The sequence below is a fragment of the Portunus trituberculatus genome, chromosome 18 (assembly GCF_017591435.1).
Source record: "Portunus trituberculatus isolate SZX2019 chromosome 18, ASM1759143v1, whole genome shotgun sequence".
Taxonomy (NCBI): Eukaryota; Metazoa; Arthropoda; class Malacostraca; order Decapoda; family Portunidae; genus Portunus; species Portunus trituberculatus.
This window is the reverse complement of record NC_059272.1, coordinates 11,475,044-11,497,543: the sequence shown is the minus strand read 5'-3', so window position 1 is coordinate 11,497,543 and position 22,500 is coordinate 11,475,044. Positions and strand designations below refer to the sequence as shown.

At 42.2% G+C, this 22,500-nt stretch overlaps 1 protein-coding gene across 1 annotated transcript in view; it reads left to right on the top strand.

The window, feature by feature from the left end:
• The window catches only part of LOC123505650 (acetylcholine receptor subunit beta-like 1), a 128,739-nt gene that overhangs the window by 54,969 nt on the left and 51,270 nt on the right, over window positions 1-22,500 (top strand). Inside the window, exons 2-3 of the mRNA XM_045257250.1 lie at window positions 5,092-5,228; window positions 7,209-7,253. Of these exons, the coding sequence (XP_045113185.1) occupies window positions 5,092-5,228; window positions 7,209-7,253 (182 nt within the window). The remainder of the gene's footprint in view (window positions 1-5,091; window positions 5,229-7,208; window positions 7,254-22,500) is intronic.

Below are 22,500 nucleotides of genomic sequence, written 5' to 3'. Positions count from 1 at the left end.
ACGGAGAGTCCACACCCGTGCCAAGGAAAACAGAGAGAGAGAGAGAGAGAGAGAGAGAGAGAGAGCAGGGTGGGGTGGAGATGGATGGGACTTCGCGGTTCCTCTGAGGTGAAATAGTAGGTAGATAGAGGTTAGATCTTCTGTGCTCTCTCTCTCTCTCTCTCTCTCTCTCTCTCTCTCTCTCTCTCTCTCTCTCTCTCTCTCTGTTCTCCTTTCATGCGCATGGTAACCCTCCAAAAGATAAAAGGATATGTTTCACACCTCCCTTGGCATATCACCGCGGCGTCACTGGTCTGAGAGAATGACAAAGACAGGCAGAAGTATATGACAAAGACAAAAATGCTTTATCTTAGCGGTGGGAAATTAAAGCACCAAGACCTGCCCTGCCGTTGGGAGTTCATAATGGAGGGAACTTTTGCGCTCGGATGTTGGTCAACTTTTGCGGTTGCTCATTCACCTTACTAACATTTCATCTCCCAGGAGTCAAGGCGGCGAACAAGACAGGGACAGGGCAGGGGGTGAGTGGTGGGTGACTTGGGTGAACAATAAGTGTGTGGTTTCAGAAAGCGTCTCTCTGATCTATGAACCGTTGTCTTGGCTAATATACCCGTACAGTCCTCGAAATTTTTAAACCACCAGTCTGTTATACGTATAATTTGCAGTTATTCATCATTGTACTTAGAACGTACACGCTCTACCTTTCTTCCACTTTTAATTCATGTCTCACAGAAAAGAAAGAAACGCACCGAAAGAAACTGTTCCTTGATCGATAATAATATTAATAATAATAATAATATGACGCTAATTCGTGACTTGTGGCTATTCTGTGTCAACTCTCTGCTGTACACAATTAATTTCTCACTTACACATGTTTTTTTTTTTTTTGAAGTACATAAAAATTAATCACACACACACACACACACACACACACACACACACACACACACACACACACACACACACACACACACACACACACACACACACACACGGATATTTCATTTGATATAAAAGGAAATAAATAGATAAAACAGATTTAGCTAACTGTCTTCAGCCTCTTTCTCACAGCCACACTGTTGCATCTCTTGCTATCTTCTACTGCTATTATCATGCCGACTGCTCTCTGATCTCGCTAACTACATGCCTCCCCTCCTCCCGTGACTTCGCTGCAGAAGACTTTTTTCTCTCACCCATCATCTGTCCACTTCTCTAATGCAAGAGTCAATCAGCAATCTCAGTCATTCATACCTTTCTCTGGTAAACTCTGGAACATCCTACTTGCATCTGTATTTCCATCTCCTTATGACTTGACTTCATTTAAGAGGGAGGTTTCATGACATTTATCCCTTTTCTTTGGCTAACTCTCTGGGACCTGCACTGGGACTGGCATCCTATGTGGACCTTTTTTTTAACTCCTTCTTTTGCCTTTGGCCATTTACCCTCTTACATAAACAAGTAGATTCGATAGCTACCTAGATACTGCATAGTCTTGTGTCCTCTTGTTTACTACTTTCTTTTCTACTTCAATACATCAGGATGTCAGCTCTCACAGTGGTCTTTGGTACTTGTAATACTCATCAAATTTACTTTTTAACAGCAGGTAGTAATGTAATGTTTCACCCATTGAGTATTATGCTTTCATGGTTGTTTAGGCATGTTTTATTTCTAATTCAATTGTGGTCTCATAAAGTTTCATATAAAGTACGTGTGTGTGAAATATAACAAGTATATGTGAAGTATTAATAGAGGTGTTCGCTATCTTAAAGGTTCTTGATTTCAGACATGTTCTTTTTTTATACTCTATTCTAGTTATGTAAAGCAAATACTGTATAAAGCAATTAGGAAGAAGCAAAGCAAAGGAGGCCAGCTTAATGAGAAATGAAAGTAATAATTTGAAAGAAAGAAATTGAAGCACCAAATGAAGTGAAATATTATACATAACAATGATTCCCTTCCGCTACTTATACTGCCGCTTCTTGCCTTAAATTTGGACCAATTTTAACTTTTTGCTTATATATATATATATATATATATATATATATATATATATATATATATATATATATATATATATATATATATATATATATATATATATATATATATATATATATATATATATATATATATATATATATATATATATATATATATATATATATATATATATATATATATATATAAATGCATCACAAACCAAAATTTTTCAATATCCAGGCCCCTTACAAATTTTTCAGTTGTTTGCCCAAGATGCTTTATAAAAACAGACTTATCCAGAATGATTTTCCCAAGTTTGTGAATCCCACCGACCCGTGGAGCCTCTGTAAACCACCTCGCCCTCACTCACTCAGCCCCACAAACGCTTCTCACCTCCCTAGATGTTTAACCCCTTCCAACCATAACTCCATTCTTTGTTTGGTCTTTCTCTCTTCCCCTCGACCTTCTTTTCTTTGTTTCACACCTCTATATTCTTTCAACCAGGTTCTCTCCTTCCAAATCCTTCCATATTACCACGGTTCTGAAATAACCTCCGTTCTGCCCACTACAACATAACGCTTTCTACAAATCTCTCTGCCTCAGTCGTTCTTCACGCTGGCAAACCATATCCTTTACCACATAAGCACATTCTTAAACTTTTAGCACCTCATCTCGACCACTATAACAGGCTCTAATATATTTAATTGATGTTTTTAATGGAAGTCTAATAAGGATTTTGTACCATCAAAGAAAAAAGAACAGGCACGCAAACGCGATTGTAATAGTTGAACAGTTTAAGCGTGTAAGCGTTCAAAGGATGATGGGATAGGCAGTATGGAAAACTTGAATATACTGAATAAAAAATGGGTTTGAAGGTTGCACTGGGCGGCGTCAGAACCGGAACGTGATGAATGATCTCAGTGGCCTTTGAAATTAGTCCCTCAATTTTTGTGATTCAGTTCTCAATCTTCGGAGCAGCTGTCCTCCGCAATGCAAGTGACGACAGCTGATTCATGATCTATTTACATTTTATAATTCCCTCCCCCATCATCGCGCAGTGTCCACAGGTGCAAATGACACTAATACGATTGCAAGCTAAACTAATGTACATTCTGTGGAAGCGTTAGCCTGGGTGTACTTTATTAACCTGTCCGTTATCATAACAAGAGATTATCATAACTGTCAGTTGGAAGGTAACAGATTTTTTATACAAATTCATTAGAGAAGAAAAACGTGTAACGTTTTATAATCGTTAGTTCAGAATATGTAAAATTAAAAAGACAGAGCATAACAATAGGAAACTTTAACAGTATTTTTATTACACATCTTGACAATAACATAAGGAACCAATAAAATAAAATTTACAGTTGATAACATTAAAAATCTTCTCTTATACACTTCCAAGTGAAATAAGACTTTCCCTCACACATGTCTCCTGATATTGTGTAAACTCAATTTCATTCTTAAGAAGGACAAAGGCAGCCTGGCAGTCTTCCACAGAGTTCACAAGTAAAAGAAAAAGTAGGTGAGAAAATGCAGGCTGGTAAAGACGTTCCAGTAAGACCTGAGCCACAGTAAAGATCCCTAACCAGAACCAATACAGCCGCGGCAGCGTCTGGACAATAGGGACCCCTGCCTCGCTCCACCTAAGGAAGACGCCCACATCCACCGCACGGATCCATCTCGCTAGTTTCCTTCAAAGCCAGAGCCACGTATTCAGAAACGCGTTACTGTCCCACCTCGACTATTTACAATGAACATACGTAGAGACGATTAGCCTGATTCTCAAGTGTTTCTCCAATCAATAACGTAGCAATCTTGTTAATCTGTCCCTGAAACCATAATTAATAAAAAAAAATCCGTGTAACATCAACTACTTGGAGTCTTTTGAAAGTAAAGGAGGTGTATCGCAGGAGTGTTTCAGAATGAGATGCTGAGAGCCACGCTGTATTGGCTTTAGCGCTCAACTCTCTTCACGTCTCTTCGTTAATAGGTCTTTCACTTAAAGCAAAGCAATTCCCACGAGTTTTCATCACCAGTAAATTAAGAAAAAAAAACGCTGTCGTCAGTACTTAACGGTAATGGTGCCAGTGTTGGTTTTGTCAAGAGGTTGTTATCATGTAAGTTCTGTAATGTAGAGGTGTATATTACGGTACGTAAAGAATTATAGAATGTAAAATTATTGGACTTGTATTTTTTTTTTCTTATTGTTTTATTTGTTTATCTATTTATTTGTTCCATACCACTTGTAGCAAATCAATTCCTGAACTCCATGTAATTATGTACTTGAGTAAAAGCATGATGATGACGATGTTGATGAAGAAAAAGAGGAACCGGAGACGGCAAAAAAGGAGAACTATAATAACAACGATAACATCACTACATCCAGGCCGCGTAATTTCGTGATAAGTTCTTACTTTGTCGCAAGGTTTAACATTAATATTCACTCTGTAAACCTGGCGAGCTTGTATCGTCCCTGACCGAGAGTTTTCCAGCTACATATAAACACTGACTCATTAGCATTGCCGTGTTCTCAACTCAATTTCAAGCTAACAAAAGTTTACCATTTTGACAGGTGGTAATGACGTCAAATCTTCCTCGCAGGAATTCAATTACACAGAAGAGCGGAGAGGGACGGAAGCAGCGGGGAGGACTGATGGGCTGGGAGAGGCAGGGGAGAGGCGCTGGTGGAGAGGAGGGGAGGGTAGGGTGCAAGAATGTTGTAATGAACGGGAGGGGGTCAGGTGTATGATGCTCCCCACCATCCCCGAGGCTGAGTGTGCCTTGAGGCGGCCCACTTCAACATGATACTCCTCTCAGGACACCTCATGCAACCTCCAAACTGCAAATTTCGTCCTCCGCTCCAGGACTCCACTAGTTCCTCAGCACGCGTCTCCTATTCCCTCCTCACTCAGCTTAATTCCAACAACCATAACTACCATTTTCTCACATTAGCTTTCAGATTGTATACCTCGCCATAACATTCACGTCTACGTCTACACTGCATAGACCTAATACACTAAATTAACCCTAATGATTTTTCCTCATTTATAACCTTCGTATAATGTAGACGTGGATGCCACTTGACACATCCGTCTGTCTTGACTCCCGCAGGACTGTGTAGCGAGGATGAGGAGAGACTGGTGAGGGACCTTTTCCGCGGCTACAACAAGCTCATCCGCCCAGTGGAGAATATGACGAACAATGTGGATGTGGCGTTTGGTCTGGCCTTCATTCAGCTCATCAATGTGGTAAGTGTCTCCCTGTCATCTTTACTTCGCCGCCACCACACTTCTGCTGACCCACAAGCCGTGTTGTCAGTACGCCCACACTCTGCCGCAGCCCACACGACAACATAACCTTCACTATCACTTCCCACAACACGCTGCCGGCCACACCACACTCACACCCTCCCACTGCGCCCCATTAACAACAAACCACAACACAACTTGTATCCCCATAACACCTTTGCCAACACACACACACACACACACACACACACACACACACACACACACACACACACACACACACTGATGATTAAGGCGGGGGCGAGTCATAGTTTACATTTAAAGGCACACTAACAAACAAACATAAAAGGACGCAGGGATGGATAGACAAAAATCATTGCAAAATAATTGCCCGCTTGTTCTATTTGCTTCAAAAATCGTATCCTGCTTGTGCCCAGTTCACCCTCACCCTCACACCCTGCACACTCGTACCCTTCCTGGCGGTCTCGTCTATGCCGAGGTGTATCGCCGGAGAGGCGGTGTGAAGGAAACCTGCTCACAACAAGCTAACTGACGCCATTTTGCAGACGGAACGGAAAAATAATCGCAATCTCCCTGAATTAATGGTTAAAATACCAACATTATGTAGATATTTCAAGGAACTCTGAACACATAAATCTTTTTGGTCCAAAGAGAAAAGAATCTCAAAGGCTGGCAGGCACCCACTGAGCCCCTCATACTGTGGCAAGCAGCGGCCGCCAGGGGCACCACGCCCTGCCGCTGAGGCAGACGAGTGCCTGCCATCACCTTTAAGTATAACACAGTAAGGGGCAGCGTGCACCGCAGGCTGCAAGCCAGGCCAACAAGCTGCGTGGAGGGAGGAAACTCCAAGCAAAAAGAAATCTTGTGTTTCAATACCAATTGTGGCTCAGCAACACAGTTTGGTGCACCACACTGACAACACTCACTTTGTGTCCTGGGGAGAGTAATTACGACTCCCGCCGCAACATGACCGCGTCTTGTTCTTCATCAGTCTCCCATGATAATGCAACAAACACAGCGCACAGGCCTGCGTAAAAATTCAGGATACACATAAAAATAAACTGCAATATTTTTACAGCATTTACACTGGAACAATATCACGAATGTTTGTCAATACGAGCGTGAGTCTGATGCATGAATATAAACCCAGGCAGCAGGACGAGCCATGCATCGCTAAAAACTGCCTGCATGACAATCCTGACACACACACACGTGACCTGCAGCCTCCTCCATCATCCACAACGACACACACTGGCAGGGTTGCCTCAAGTGGCTCTTCCCTGTCCACCGCCACACATCTGCATAACTTAACACTATCACAGTTGTTTTCATTAACCGTGGCTACTCTGACATCAAATTCCATGACATCTGAGTGTGTGTGTGTTCCATGACATCTGAGTGTGTGTGTGTGTGTGTGTGTGTGTGTGTGTGTGTGTGTGTGTGTGTGTGTGTGTGTGTGTGTGTGTGTGTGTGTGTGTGTCTTTCTCTCTCTCTCTCTCTCTCTCTCTCTCTCTCTCTCTCTCTCTCTCTCTCTCTCTCTCTCTCTCTCTCTCTCTCTCTCTCTCTCTCTCTCTCTCTCTCTCTCTCTCTCTCTCTCTCTCTCTCTCTCTCTCTCTCTCTCTCTCTCACACACACACACACACACACACACACACACACTAAAACCCGAACGATGTCAACTTCATAAACAAAATCTCATCTCAATTTATGTGTCACCAAAAAGTTAGTTTACCAGAGTACAATAACAAAACAAATTCCACGCCCATATACTCATAGTGTTGCGGTAACATTTATTTTTTGCCATGAATATTCATCGCACTTTAGTTAGCTGATGAATGAATTAGTTGATATCGTATTTTTTTTTTTTTTTTTTTTTTTAAGTGAAGAGGAGGTTAAAACAAGAGCATTTAGGAATTATTATTGTATTTTTTTTTCGTAACTTCACACATATCATTTCAGAACGAGAAGAACCAGATCATGAAGTCCAACGTCTGGCTGCGTTTGGTGAGTAGTAAAGTGATGTGGTTCCCCTGGTTCCCCCTGGTTCCTCGTTTCACTTTAGGATAGATAGTGTAGCTTGTTGCAGATGACATTGTTAGTACTTACAAATCTGCAGCTGCTTGTTCTTTCCTTGTCTTCCTTTTTTGTTCTCGATGTGTGCTAGGATTCACTGCATGTATATTCTATTTCTATATTCAGGGATATATCCTTATTCTTATGCAATTTTTCCATTATGTATATGCATTTTAGTATGTATTTTTTATCCTTGTGTATATATGAACGCGCATGTATTTCTATTTGTTTGTTCATAAAATGCATGGCCATATTTTGTTTTCTCGTGTATTACGAGTCTACTCTTCTTTTTTTTTCATCCGTGTTTTATTTACAATAACAAATACACCCATCGCTCTTCCCTCATCAAGTGTTTCTCTTACTCTTGTTGTATCATTGCAGTCCGTCAAGTGTGTTTGCTTTGATAGTGTCTCTCGGTCCACTCCTCCCTTTAAATACTAAGTTATCCGCTTGTCATTTCCAATCATCATTTTTCATTTTGTGCAGGTATTATTTCCTGCCCCAACGTAAAACTCCACGGTAAAGGTAAAATACGAGTAGGAGTAAATGTCACAGTGAAAAAAAAATATTGGAAAAAGGAAACAGTAGAATATATGTCACAACTTTTAGACAATGTTAGGTTAGGTTAAGTTTAAATTATTTTCTAGACATTGCAACAAATTCTCGAAAATCCCTAGTTTATTCTTGTCCTGAAGAATGTCACTGTTTTTTCATGCCAACTATTTTTTGTACATATATATATTCTTTTCGTGAGTTTCTGCTTGTTTTTTTTTTTTTTTTCTTGCACACACGTGATAGACACCACCGAAGCTTAAAAAAGGTTGTTTCTGCCACGCTTGTCTACTAAACCACCCTCTGTCCTGCAACTGAACCGCCTTACGTACCTTAGTGGCGCCGTGTATTACAGTATGTGGCTCCTTGTGTTATGTATCTTCATGTATCGGGGTTGTCAGTGGATGTCTCCTTACCTAGGTCACAGAAAGGTAAGGCGTACAATCCCAGATCTTTTTTCTTCTTTCTTTTTCCAGAGTGGTATCTACAATGCCTTCTATAATTACACATCAGAAGAGAAGAGAAACTTTTTTTTATTATCAGTTCACAGCGAAACTCGTATTAAAAACTAATCAAACTTGAAATTTCGGGGCAATAAAATAAAAGAAACGTTATTGCTGACTGCGGGGTGTGGTGAACAGCATGAGAGAGAGAGAGAGAGAGAGAGAGAGAGAGAGAGAGAGAATGTGCTTGTCAAAATGGAGGAAATAAGCATGGAGGGAAGCAAGCAAAATAAAATAAAAAAAACTATAACGAGAGGAAATAAGAATTCTGTGAAAATAAAACCGGAAAGTACACGATAAAAAATGGAAAGAAAATACTTGAAACTTTACGAAAAAAAAAAAAAGGAAGGCAGAGGAGATGAATGAACAATAAACGCTACTACTAGTACTATCACCACTACCACTATTACTACTACTACTACTACTACTACTACTACTACTACTACTACTACTACTACTACTACTACTACTACTACTACTACTACTACTACTACTACTACTACTGCTACTACTACTGCTACTACTACTACTACTACTACTAATAATAATAATAATAATGATAATAATAATAATAATAATAATAATAATGATAATAATAATAATAATACATCATGTTAATCCAAACAAAACTGAACTATTTCTCTCTCTCTCTCTCTCTCTCTCTCTCTCTCTCTCTCTCTCTCTCTCTCTCTCTCTCTCTCTCTCTCAAATCTGAAAAGAAAATTAAGAAAAGAAAGGAAAGGATAATAAAAAATATCTAAACACTCAAGGCAGGGCAGCGTTTAAAACATCAACAGCAGCAACAAATCTGGCACACAGCTTAGGGAGAGGGAATAGGATTTTCCAGCTCTGTGGGGAAACTGTGGGCGGAGCAACTGTAGCAGGTAGCGTGGGTGGGTGGATGTAGTGGCAAGGTAGATGCTGAATGACAGAAAGGGGCCAGGTGAGAAGGAAGGAAGGAAAGGTGGATGGGAAGGAAGGCACGAGAGTAAAGATAGGATGATACAGACAGAGTAATGGAGAAAAAAAAAGGAGCAAGATGGTAAAAATGGAGGGTAAGGGAAATAAAGGAAGGAATGGAGTACGTGACTCGTAAAAAAAAAGTATGTGATGAAAAAGGAAAATAGCAAAGAACGTGGTAAGAATTAGAGGTAAAAGATGAAATGTAGGGGAAGATAAATATGAGAAAAAGAGTGTAGAAGTGCAGAGAGCGAATGAGGATGAGAGGGAAGAGGTGAAAAGAGAGAGAGAGAGAGAGAGAGAGAGAGAGAGAGAGAGAGAGAGAGAGAGAGAGAGAGAGAGAGACGAGGAAAATCATATGGGAATGTATATGTACTTTCTTATCACAATCAGAAGTAAAAAAAAATATAAACATGCAAAAACTAAGAACACACACACACACACACACACACACACACACACACACACACACACACACACACACACACACACACACACACACACGTTTACTTACAACTACCTTCCTAAATCACACGCACACACAAAAGAAAAGTAAAAGATGCGGGGGAAGGAGAAACACACAAACAAAACACCAGCCTCCGCAAAACTCTCACTTTCATCACGCCGATCTCTCTCTCTCTCTCTCTCTCTCTCTCTCTCTCTCTCTCTCTCTCTCTCTCTCTCTCTCTCTCTCCACCACCCTCAGTAAATCGACAGCAGCCGTGCACGTTTTGAAAGCCACAGCAAGAATCTCACACGAATCTCTCTCTCCTACGTCTCTTAATCTCCCTGTCCGACTCTTCTCCTTTGTCCCTTCCTCTGTCCTTTCCCTCGAACGTAATCCTCTGTCGGTGGTGTACTCTTGTGCCCTTCCCCCCACCTCTCTCTCTCTCTCTCTCTCTCTCTCTCTCTCTCTCTCTCTCTCTCTCTCTCTCTCTCTCTCTCTCTCTCTCTCTCTCTCTCTCTCTCTCTCTCTCTCTCTCTCTCTCTCTCTCTCTCTCTCTCTCTCTCTCTCTCTCTCTCTCTCTCTCTCTCTCTCTCTCTCTCTCTCTCTCTCTCTCTCTCTCTCTCTCTCTCTCTCTCTCTCTCTCTCTCTCTCTCTCTCTCTCTCTCTCTCTCTCTCTCTCTCTCTCTCTCTCTCTCTCTCTCTCTCTCTCTCTCTCTCTCTCTCTCTCTCTCTCTCTCTCTCTCTCTCTCTCTCTCTCTCTCTCTCTCTCTCTCTCTCTCTCTCTCTCTCTCTCTCTCTCTCTCTCTCTCTCTCTCTCTCTCTCTCTCTCTCTCTCTCTCTCTCTCTCTCTCTCTCTCTCTCTCTCTCTCTCTCTCTCTCTCTCTCTCTCTCTCTCTCTCTCTCTCTCTCTCTCTCTCTCTCTCTCTCTCTCTCTCTCTCTCTCTCTCTCTCTCTCTCTCTCTCTCTCTCTCTCTCTCTCTCTCTCTCTCTCTCTCTCTCTCTCTCTCTCTCTCTCTCTCTCTCTCTCTCTCTCTCTCTCTCTCTCTCTCTCTCTCTCTCTCTCTCTCTCTCTCTCTCTCTCTCTCTCTCTCTCTCTCTCTCTCTCTCTCTCTCTCTCTCTCTCTCTCTCTCTCTCTCTCTCTCTCTCTCTCTCTCTCTCTCTCTCTCTCTCTCTCTCTCTCTCTCTCTCTCTCCCTCCTGCCTTCACCCTTCATCTTTTCTTCCCTCCTCCCCTTTCACATTGTCAAAGTTCGTCTTTCCTCGTGTTAATCTTTTACCCTTGTTTACTGCTGGCTTTCTTTCCTCTCTGTTTTATATGTAGGTACAGTGCACACCATCATCTTAATGTTTCCTTTCTCTCATTATTATCAAAGGCTTTCTCTGCCCGTGTGAAAATTCTTTATTCATGTTTACTGTTGGATTTCTCTCGTCTTTGTCTTATACACTTTGCATTAACCAACATCTTTATAATTATTTTTTCCCTCATCATATAAGGCTTTCTCTACTTTACATTTTTTTTTTCAAATAGGAAGGTCACCGGGTAGGGCAACAGAAATTATAATGAAAAAAAAGTCTCACTGAGGTCCTGGGCCTATACAAAGACAAAAGCGTCAGCCACAGTCAGAGGATAAATGTCTTGAAACCTTCCTCTTGGAAGATTTGAAGTCATAGGAAGGTGGAAACACAGAAGCAGGCAAGGAGTTCCAGAGTTACCAGAGAAAGAAATGAATGATTGGGAATACTAGTTAACTCTTGCATGAAAGAGGTGGACAGGTAGAGATTTGAGAAAATTAAAGTATTGTGCAGGAAGGTTGCGGAAGTAGGGAAGGGATGCAGTTAGTAAGATCAGAAGATCAGTTGGCATGAAAATAGTGATAGAAGATATGCAACATTGCGGTGATGAGAAAGAGGCTGAAGACTGTCAGTTAGAGGAGAGATGTTGATAAGACGAAAAGCTTTTCATTCCACTCTGTGAAGAACTGTACGAGTGGAACCCCTCATACCTGTGAAGCGTACTCCATACATAGACGGATAAGGTCCCTGGACAGAGTAAGCAGTGTAGGGGAAGATTGAGAAAACTGACGGAGACGATCCAGAACACTTAATTTCATATAGATAGCTAGAGATGAGATGTGAAGTTTCTACCTTAGATTATAAGTAAAGGATAGACAGAAGATATTCAGTGTAGAAGAGGGGGATAGTTGAGTGTCACTGAAGAAGAGGGAATTGTTGTCTGGAAGGTTGTGTCGAGTTGATAGGTGAAGGATTTAAAATTTCTGAATTAAAATTTCTAAGACATAGAACAATACTAATTTTGTTTTGCCCCTATCAGAAATTTCAAAAAGATCAGAAGTCGAGTGTTATGTGGCTTTCTTGCGTGATCTGTATATTTCCCGAAGGGTTGGTCGTCTCTGAAAAGAGGTGCAAAATGTAGGAAAAGTGTAGGGTGGTACCACCAGCGTAGGAGTGGAGTATGACAAGAAGTTTGGTTTGGAAGATCATTGATGAATAATAGGAAGAGAATGAGTGACAGAATAGAACCCTGAGGAACACCACTGTTAATAGATTTAGATGAAGAGTGGCCGTTTACCATAACAACAATAGAACGGTCAAAAAGGAAATTTGAGATGTAGTTGCAAAGAGAAGGATGGAAACCGCAGAGGATAGTTTGGAGATCAAAGCTTTGTGCAGGAATTTATGAAAAGCGTTTTATATGTCTAATGCAACAACAAAAGTTTCACTAAAATCTCTAAGGGAAGATGACCAAAAGTCAGTAAGAAAAGCCAGAATATTATCAGTAGAGCGGGTTTGACGGAAGCCATACTGGCGATCAGATAGAAGATTGTGACGTGATAGATATTTAAGAATCTTCCTTTTAAGGATAAATTCAAGAATTCACATAGACAGGAAATCAAAGCAATAGGATGGTAGTTTGAGGGTCTAGTTCGATCACCCTTTTTTTAGGAACAAGCTGATTGTAGGCAAACTTTCAACAAGAAAGAAAGGTAGATATTGACAGACAGAATTGAAAGTGCTTGACTAGGCAAGAAGCAAGCACAGAGGCAGAGTTTTGGAGAACAATAAGAGGGACCCCATCAGATCCATAAGCCTTATTCTTCTATCTCATCCTTCATGTTTCCTCCTGATTTTTATAGTTCCTATCTTATATTTTTCGTAGTCTTACACTTAGTTTTTCTTGTCCTTTCTGTCTGCCTCCTCAGTCTTCCACACTTTTCCTTCCCACGTTTGACTGGCCATCACCTCAGGCCACCATCACCACTCAGGCAATATGCTCATGCAGGATCCATGATCTCGTCTGACCTTAGCTGTTCATCTCGCGCCGCCAGGTACCCATCTATCAAGAACAACGTGTAATCTTTATGCATGAGTAACTTGCTTTCATTAAACATTTTTACCCTCTTGCTTTCTGAAGGGTGTACTTAGACAAATTTTAACATATGTGTGTGTGTGTGCGTGTGTGTGTGTGTGTGTGTGTGTGTGTGTGTGTGTGTGTGTGTGTGTGTGTGTGTGTGTGTGTGTGTGTGTGTGTGTGTATGAGAAACCTCTCAGTATACAACATATGAGTCATTTTCAGGTGTACGCGTAAATGTCACTTCACTTCTTTGTGCTGATGAATTTCTCAATCTCGAGATTATATTTCGTTCTTCATTTTTCCGTGCCTTGGCATTCTGCGTGAATGTTGACCATCTGACACCAGGTAAAGTTAATTAATCAAGGCAGCTGTGGAGGGAACAATATTGCAGAGAAGAGAGGGGGGAGGCTAGCGGACTGATCAAAAACAACAATTTATATGCCTCGTAACAATTTCCCTTCGCCACCTCATCATTTTTTATCCTATGCACTCCCTCCTCACCGTCTGGCCCACGATCGCCATCCGGGCCACTACAATGTGACTCGTCCCCTCCTACAAGCACATCTCCACTCACTCTGCCAGAACCTGAACCTTCAATTGAGTCAGAGCACCCGAAGTGCCGGACACCCCCACCCCGTCTCGCAGCTCAAGCACGTTAAGAACAAAGTTGCTGCCAACTGGATCACATACATGAACAATTTCATATATATATATATATATATATATATATATATATATATATATATATATATATATATATATATATATATATATATATATATATATATATATATATATATATATATATATATATATATATATATATATATATATATATATATATATATATATATATATATATATATATATATATATATATATATATATATATATATATATATATATATATATATATATATATATATATATATATATATACATATATATATATATATATTTTCAATAGGTGCTATAAAATCTGGATTATCGAAGCAAAGTAATTTATACAAATTGGCATTTGTAATAGTCTCCATCTGTAAGCCGCAGTGGTAACAGTAACTAAGAAGACCAAGAGAAAAACGAGCTTAGTGTTGGTTTGTTCAATGCGCCACAAATGTGTAGTTGAATTAGCGTGTTAAAGAAGCCCTCACGTGTCTCACCGCTGCCGCCGAACACCGCCGCGATAACGGAAAGGCTAGGCAATTAGCCTCCAGATATCTTGCTAAGACGTCACATCAGCACCAGGAGGACAATGCCAGGCACCGGCAAGCGACCATTACCACGCCGAGGACAACACAGCCTCCGTCTCCCTCGCACACGATAGTGTTGACTGCATCTCGCAGTTATTTTTTCCGAGGCATAACAAAGTTGCCCTTTGTAATATTGTTGAGCTATGGCACACTCACATGATGTTTCATGTAACAACTAAATAACAATTCATGTGACCTTTTTCTCCGATAAAGATTTAAACGAGTGGGTCAAGCCTTGCCAGTCACAGAAATAAGCATTAGATGAAACTCTTTCTTGCTGCCTTTTGAGAAAATACTTATCCGGTGTTTCAAGAGCACTCGACCCGTGCTCCATTTCATACCCAATCGGACGTGCTGTCGATGACGAGTGGTGGCGAGAGACGATCGCAGGGCGTAACCCACGTGGCTGCTTCACGTCGCTCCTCCGCCGTGCATAGAGGGAAGGACCAAGGCAAAGCATAAAACGCCACAACTGCCGAGAACCAACTACGCCACGAGCGCGCACGTTGAGACACACACACACACACACACACACACACACACACACACACACACACACATAACTTATGCATGTTTTATTTTTCAATTCCCGACATTCTTGTTTGACGAGGAAAACTTGGGAAATGTATAAAATTAATGTAATCATAATAAAACAGTTTCGACAAGAAAATTACTACAGGTTTTTCTATAAAAAAAAAACTGAAGGAACCTTGCACTAGTTAATCATACATCCAACAAATACAGAAATTCATTTGTACTCTTAAAGTTCTTTTGTGTTCTTATGAGATGATATTAATAATATCAACAACAACAACAACAACAACAGCAAGAGGTAGGTTATATGTCAAGAAAAGAACCAGTCACTTTATCATCTTAAAATGTATAAGATAATAAGCAGATTATCATGAGTGTAACATTGATTTAAATGGTTGAGGAAACTAGACCTCAAAAATCATCAATGTTTTACAGCCGCAGTAAATAACGTTAATGAATGCAAGACAAAAACAAGAAATAAACTGGATTGTCTATCCTTCCGCTACGTTGTCTCACTCGGTTTTGTAATGTTAGGTTGGGTTAGGTCAAGTTAGTTTAAGTAAGCTTAGATTAGGTTAGGTCTAGTTAGGAATTGATTTAAGGAAGGTTAAAAGAATAGGTAAAGATACGATATGTTAAGGATAGGTTAGGTTAGGCTGCATGAGGTGAGATTAGGTGAAGTTACATTAGGTTAGTTTAGGTCAGGATAGGTTTGGTACGGTTATGTTAGGTTAAGTTGGGTTAGGACGGTGTCATTGTGCGGGCAAGACTTCTGGCGCCTAAAGTGTGCCTCTAGTTGACCTGCACCATCTCGGGTCGAGCGAGTCTGCTCCAAACTTGCCACCAACTTTCACACTGACTCATTACTCCTCGAAACTTTGTGTATACCTTTTGCCAGTCAGACTCTCCCACCTCCTCCCCCCTCCCCCCTCCTCTCTCTCTCTCCTCTCTCTCTCTCTCTCTCTCTCTCTCTCTCTCTCTCTCTCTCTCTCTCTCTCTCTCTCTCTCTCTCTCTCTCTCTCTCTCTCTCTCTCTCTCTCTCTCTCTCTCTCTCTCTCTCTCTCTCTCTCTCTCTCTCTCTCTCTCTCTCTCTCTCTCTCTCTCTCTCTCTCTCTCTCTCTCTCTCTCTCTCTCTCTCTCTCTCTCTCTCTCTCTCTCTCTCTCTCTCTCTCTCTCTCTCTCTCTCTCTCTCTCTCTCTCTCTCTCTCTCTCTCTCTCTCTCTCTCTCTCTCTCTCTCTCTCTCTCTCTCTCTCTCTCTCTCTCTCTCTCTCTCTCTCTCTCTCTCTCTCTCTCTCTCTCTCTCTCTCTCTCTCTCTCTCTCTCTCTCTCTCTCTCTCTCTCTCTCTCTCTCTCTCTCTCTCTCTCTCTCTCTCTCTCTCTCTCTCTCTCTCTCTCTCTCTCTCTCTCTCTCTCTCTCTCTCTCTCTCTCTCTCTCTCTCTCTCTCTCTCTCTCTCTCTCTCTCTCTCTCTCTCTCTCTCTCTCTCTCTCTCTCTCTCTCTCTCTCTCTCTCTCTCTCTCTCTCTCTCTCTCTCTCTCTCTCTCTCTCTCTCTCTCTCTCTCTCTCTCTCTCTCTCTCTCTCTCTCTCTCTCTCTCTCTCTCTCTCTCTCTCTCTCTCTCTCTCTCTCTCTCTCTCTCTCTCTCTCTCTCTCTCTCTCTCTCTCTCTCTCTCTCTCTCTCTCTCTCTCTCTCTCTCTCTCTCTCTCTCTCTCTCTCTCTCTCTCTCTCTCTCTCTCTCTCTCTCTCTCTCTCTCTCTCTCTCTCTCTCTCTCTCTCTCTCTCTCTCTCTCTCTCTCTCTCTCTCTCTCTCTCTCAACCATTTTCGTGTAAAGGTTTCTTATCTGACACCTCTTGTCAACATCACCCCTCCGCTGTTAGGCATGATAGGCCTACAGCCTCACCACTGACTACTACAGCACGCCATCCTGTGCCATGACACACACCATCAACCTACCACACCTTCTCAACACAAGTACGCCCCAATGACACTGATAGAGCTACTTTACTGCACCTCTCCGACACCACTGACACATGACGCATAATTATCACCCAATTCTTAAAAATTGTCTAACCTACCACTCTGAAACACACCAATGATATGCATCGCAGCTACTTATTTCTTTGCAAGGTATATTCATTGCAGCACTGACATGCACTACCAATACAAGTACAATACCCAGTTACAAACTCTAACATTTTCTAGGGATTTTCATGATGTTTCTCCTGTTGATCATGTAAAAATTTTGTTAATATGTCTCTGGAGTCCTGAAACCTCCATTAAAAAACAGTGTAGCTTTAATTTAGTAAATAGTGGAGGTGCGGCACTTAAGTGTTTCTGGAACACAGGTTCATATATATGCAACAACATTACCATACAACCAAGCCGCCTCCGTCAAAGAAGTAATAGTCATACACATCATTCACATGCAACACTAAGAGCCAATATAGAGCTGCCTCCATACAAGTAACAATACAGGGAGGAGACACCGTTACTGCTACACCTTTCATAGCGATCTGCAGATCTATACCACTAGACAGCACACACACACACACACACACACACACACACACACACACACACACACACACACACACACACACACACACAGCGCCACCAAACCAACACCCAACGTTTCACCTCACCATCAACATTTATCTGCACAACCCCAGCTATTAATGCTCAGCCAAACACAGCCACTACCACTATCACCACGACTACCATTACCACCACCACTACTTCCACTACTATATGAGTCCTTCCACACTGAAGAGCGGCGGTCTCTGATCCACCAGTTACCTCCCACCTAAGCCTACCCAATCAAGGCTTCTCATTTCCTATACTGATGAAAATTTAGCCTTTGTGAGGGTTATACAATTTTTCTATATCTCTCTCTCTCTCTCTCTCTCTCTCTCTCTCTCTCTCTCTCTCTCTCTCTCTCTCTCTCTCTCTCTCTCTCTCTCTCTCTCTCTCTCTCTCTCTCTCTCTCTCTCTCTCTCTCTCTCTCTCTCTCTCTCTCTCTCTCTCTCTCTCTCTCTCATCACACAACCTCGTACATATTTATGCCTTTCATTTCTGTTATCTCAGTACCTTCTTCCTCTTCCTTGCTTCAGGCCAACATACAATTCACTGCTACCTTCCTCCTTCCTCCTTCCTCCTTCATATTATTTTGTCATAATATCACGGCGGACTATGCTACTTCCTTTATGTGTGTGTGTGTGTGTGTGTGTGTGTGTGTGTGTGTGTGTGTGTGTGTGTGTGTTTGATCTGCTGCAGTCTCTGACGAGACAGCCAGACGTTACCCTACGGAACGAGCTCAGAGTTCATTATTTCCGATCTTCGGATAGGCCTGAGACCAGGCACACACCACACACCGGGACAACAAGGTCACAACTCCTCGATTTACATCCCGTACCTACTCACTGCTAGGTGAACAGGGGCTACACGTGAAAGGAGACACACCCAAATATCTCCACCCGGCCGGAGAATCGAACCCCGGTCCTCTGGCTTGTGTGTGTGTGTGTGTGTGTGTGTGTGTGTGTGTGTGTGTGTGTGTGTGATCATGTCCATAACTCTTACTCAATCTTTTTTTTTTATCTTACTCGTAGAAGTGGTCAGTTATTTTTTTCTATGGTCTCTTTGGGCGAAATGGTTGATTTTCATGGATATTATTTTATAGTTCTTCGGTAGGTAATTGATAATGTTCCTACAACGCCTAATGCATGGGTGACCCTTTACAGATTTCCCTTTCCTTTCTTTTGGTTTTTGGTTTTTTCTTTATTTTGAAATGATATAGAAAAAATGTACTCCTCACACAGTACTCTTCAACATAATTTACTTCAAGGTACCTACTGTAGACTCTTCTCTCAACAATTCTTTATCTCACTCGTGTTATCTTTGCCACTTAGCCTCGACTGTTAAGGCAATGTTATCAGACTTAGCCTCGACTGTTAGGGCAATGTTATCAGACTTAGCCTCGACTGTTAGGGCAATGTTATCAGACTTAGCCTCGACTGTTAGGGCAATGTTATCAGACTTAGCCTCGACTGTTAGGGTTATCAATGTTATCAGACTTAGCCTCGACTGTTAGGGCAATGTTATCAGACTTAGCCTCGACTGTTAGGGCAATGTTATCAGACTTAGCCTCGACTGTTAGGGCAATGTTATCAGACTTAGCCTCGACTGTTAGGGCAATGTTATCAGACTTAGCCTCGACTGTTAGGGCAATGTTATCAGACAGAAACAAGCATAAGTAACGCAGACGGTCTCCTCACATTTTCTTCATTATAATTATGCTTTTCTTTCTCAATTTTTTGTATAATCTTATGAAACATTGATGGTACTGGAGAGACGTAGTGTAGATTCTTTTCTTTCATTTTTCCGTAACTTTTATCACCGTCATCACCATCATTCAGTAATAAGAACTCTGATATCTTAAAACACGAAGAATTACTGGAGATACAAGTAAATACATAAATACATTCTTCTCCCTCTTTTCAATTACTTTTTTTATAATCCTCCTTTAGTAAGAAAAAATCTGTATGATGCTTTAACATACAAAAAAAAAATCTAGAGCCATTATTTTACTTTCCTGTCTTTTCACAATTAGTTTTATCGTCATTTAGTATGAAGAAACCTGAACGATATCTTGGCACACAAAGAAGGAAGGAAAATTAGTGGGGCCCTACACACCACGGCAGCCTCGAAAATTATTCTACCTTAATGGGATTGTTTCTCATTATGGCAGGAACTCCTTTCGTTTCTTTACAATCAGAAGCCATCCATCTACCCGTGTTTTCCCCTCCTTCCCCTCTCCACTCTCTTTTCTCTAGCTCTTTTCTTTCTTTTCCTTTTCCTATCTTTTTTTTTCTTTATCCATTTCTTTTCTGTATTTTTTTTCATCACTTCCCCTCTTTACCTGTTTTCTCTCCTTTTCTTTTCGTTCTTTTTTCTATCGTTTTCTTTTCATTTTTCTTTTTTTTATCATCTGTCCAAGTCTTCATTACCATTTTCTTCACCTCTCCATCTCTCTCTCTCTCTCTCTCTCTCTCTCTCTCTCTCTCTCTCTCTCTCTCTCTCTCTCTCTCTCTCTCTCTCTCTCTCTCTCTCTCTCTACCTCCTTGCCTCCCTTCCTCTCCCTTCCTCTCCCTTCCTCCCTTTCTTCCTTCCTTTCTCCTTACCTTTCCAGCTATTCTTTTTCACTCCTTCCTTTCCTTTCCTTTCCCAACCACTCCCTCCTCCTCCTCTTCCTCCTCCTTCTCTTCCTTCCCTTCCTCCCTTAACCCTCCCCTACTCTTCCCTCATCTATGCATCCCAAGGGTGTTACAGTGTGTGTGTGTGTGTGTGTGTGTGTGTGTGTGTGTGTGTGTCTTGAGAGGAAACACCTACATACATTATATACTCCGCTACCTGCATTTTCTCTCTCTCTCTCTCTCTCTCTCTCTCTCTCTCTCTCTCTCTCTCTCTCTCTCTCTCTCTCTCTCTCTCTCTCTCTCTCTCTCGACCATCCACTTTCCTTCTCTTAATCTTTCCTCTTCCTCTCCTTTATCATCTCTGTTCATCATTATCCGTCGTTTTAACCTTCCTCTCTCTCTCTCTCTCTCTCTCTCTCTCTCTCTCTCTCTCTCTCTCTCTCTCTCTCTCTCTCTCTCTCTCTCTCTCTCTTACTACTTTTTTCTTTAACGATATCCTCTTACCCCGCTTCCCACCTCCTCCTCCTCCACCTCCTCCTCCTCCTCCTCCTCCTCCTCCTCCTCCTCCTCCTCCTCCTCCTCCTCCTCCCTCCTTCCTTCCCTCTCTCCATCCTTCTTCCTCTTGTTATTCTCCACCGTCCCTCCCCACTTTCCCTGGTCCCCCGCGGCTCGGCTCTTCAAGGGGAACACCCCGAAGGAAGGTGGTCGCTCTCGTGTGTGTGTGTGTGTGTGTGTGTGTGTGTGTGTGTGTGTGTGTGTCTCGACAGCGCTACTTTCCACCGAGGCGACGTGAGACATGGGAGAAGGGGCATCGAGAGTATAGGAAGGGATGTCATGTTGATGAAAAGGACCACGAGTAAGAGGAGGTGGAGGAGTAGGAGTAGGAGTAGGATGAGAAGGAGGAGGAGTGACCCAGCGAGCAAGAGCGGAGGAGAAAAGACTTGGAGGAAACCGGTGATAGTTTAGACAATAAAGGGAAAAGAGCCCATAGGTAAGAGCGTTCCTTTGTGCCTGTGTTAGAAGCCTTTGTGGGAGTCAGCTGGCGGAGGCACGGGAGGAGAGGAGAAGGGAGGGAGGAACAGACACCTCCTCTTCTTCCTCCTCCTCCTCCTCCTCCTCCTCCTCCGCCTCCTCCTCCTCCCCAGCACTACGTTATGAGCGACGCACGTTAATTTTGAAGTCACACCCACGTACGTACACATCCAGACACTGAGACGTAAAGATTCCGCCTCCGTCTCTCAGTGCCCGGTGGCGGTCTTGTGTTGTTGTTGTTACTGTCTTGTTGTCACCTGTGCTTGTGGTGTGGCGTGGTGAGTCTTGCTCGGTTGTAAAATGAGGTGCTTCATGTCTTGACTAGGCTTTTTTTTTTCTTCTTTTTTTCTGCCTTTTCTTCTTTTTTCTGCACCGCGACTGAAAGGAGGAGTGAAAGTCAGAATATTTTGACTGATTATTTTGCAGCAATGGGGTCAAATAGCGTTGCAATAAATCTACTTCAACAGAAAATAAAAGTATATTTTGAAATGTTACAATATAAAGAAACTAAGCTGCAACGAAAAATTGATAAGAACCAAAAAGAACGAGGAAAAGAAAAGAAAGTAAAACAAAACAAGAGATGAAGGAGGTCAAGGTGTCAGATTCCTTCATGGCTGCAGCGGGGAAAGGATCATGTTCCCGTCTTCAGGAGCAGTGTGACTCCCTGTCCCCGCTCACACAGCCCACAAGACCAGACCTCACGTCCCAGATAACCCATACAGCGTGAGGAACTGGAATAGCGTGCGCCACAAGAACATTCACGCATCACGCCCCCTTCAGCTCGCTACACCTCCGACTCATACCGCGAAATTCCTGACCTCACCTGAAAATTAGACTAATTAAAACTGCCAACACCTGGATAAATACCGGCGGTTCACCATTTCCCGGAACTACATGCAGCAGATTTCCACCCAATCCCGCCACATGCGCCGCCTCCTGCTGCTCTTTGGCGGCGGTGGTACAGAATGGACCACAAACACCACAGCGGTACAGAATGCACCACATGTACCACGGCGATAAGGAGTGGACCACAAATACCACGGCAGTAAAGAATGGACCACAAACACCACGGCAGTAAAGAGTGGACCACAAACACCACGGCAGTAAAGAGTGGACCACAAACACCACGGCAGTAAAGAGTGGACCACAAACACCACGGCGGTAAAGAGTGGACCACAAACACCACGGTAGTAAAGAGTGGACCACAAACACCACGACAGTAAAGAGTGGACCACAAACACCACGGCAGTAAAGAGTGGACCACAAACACCACGGCGGTAAAGAGTGGACCACAAACACCACGGTGATACAGAGTGGACCACAAACACCACGGCAG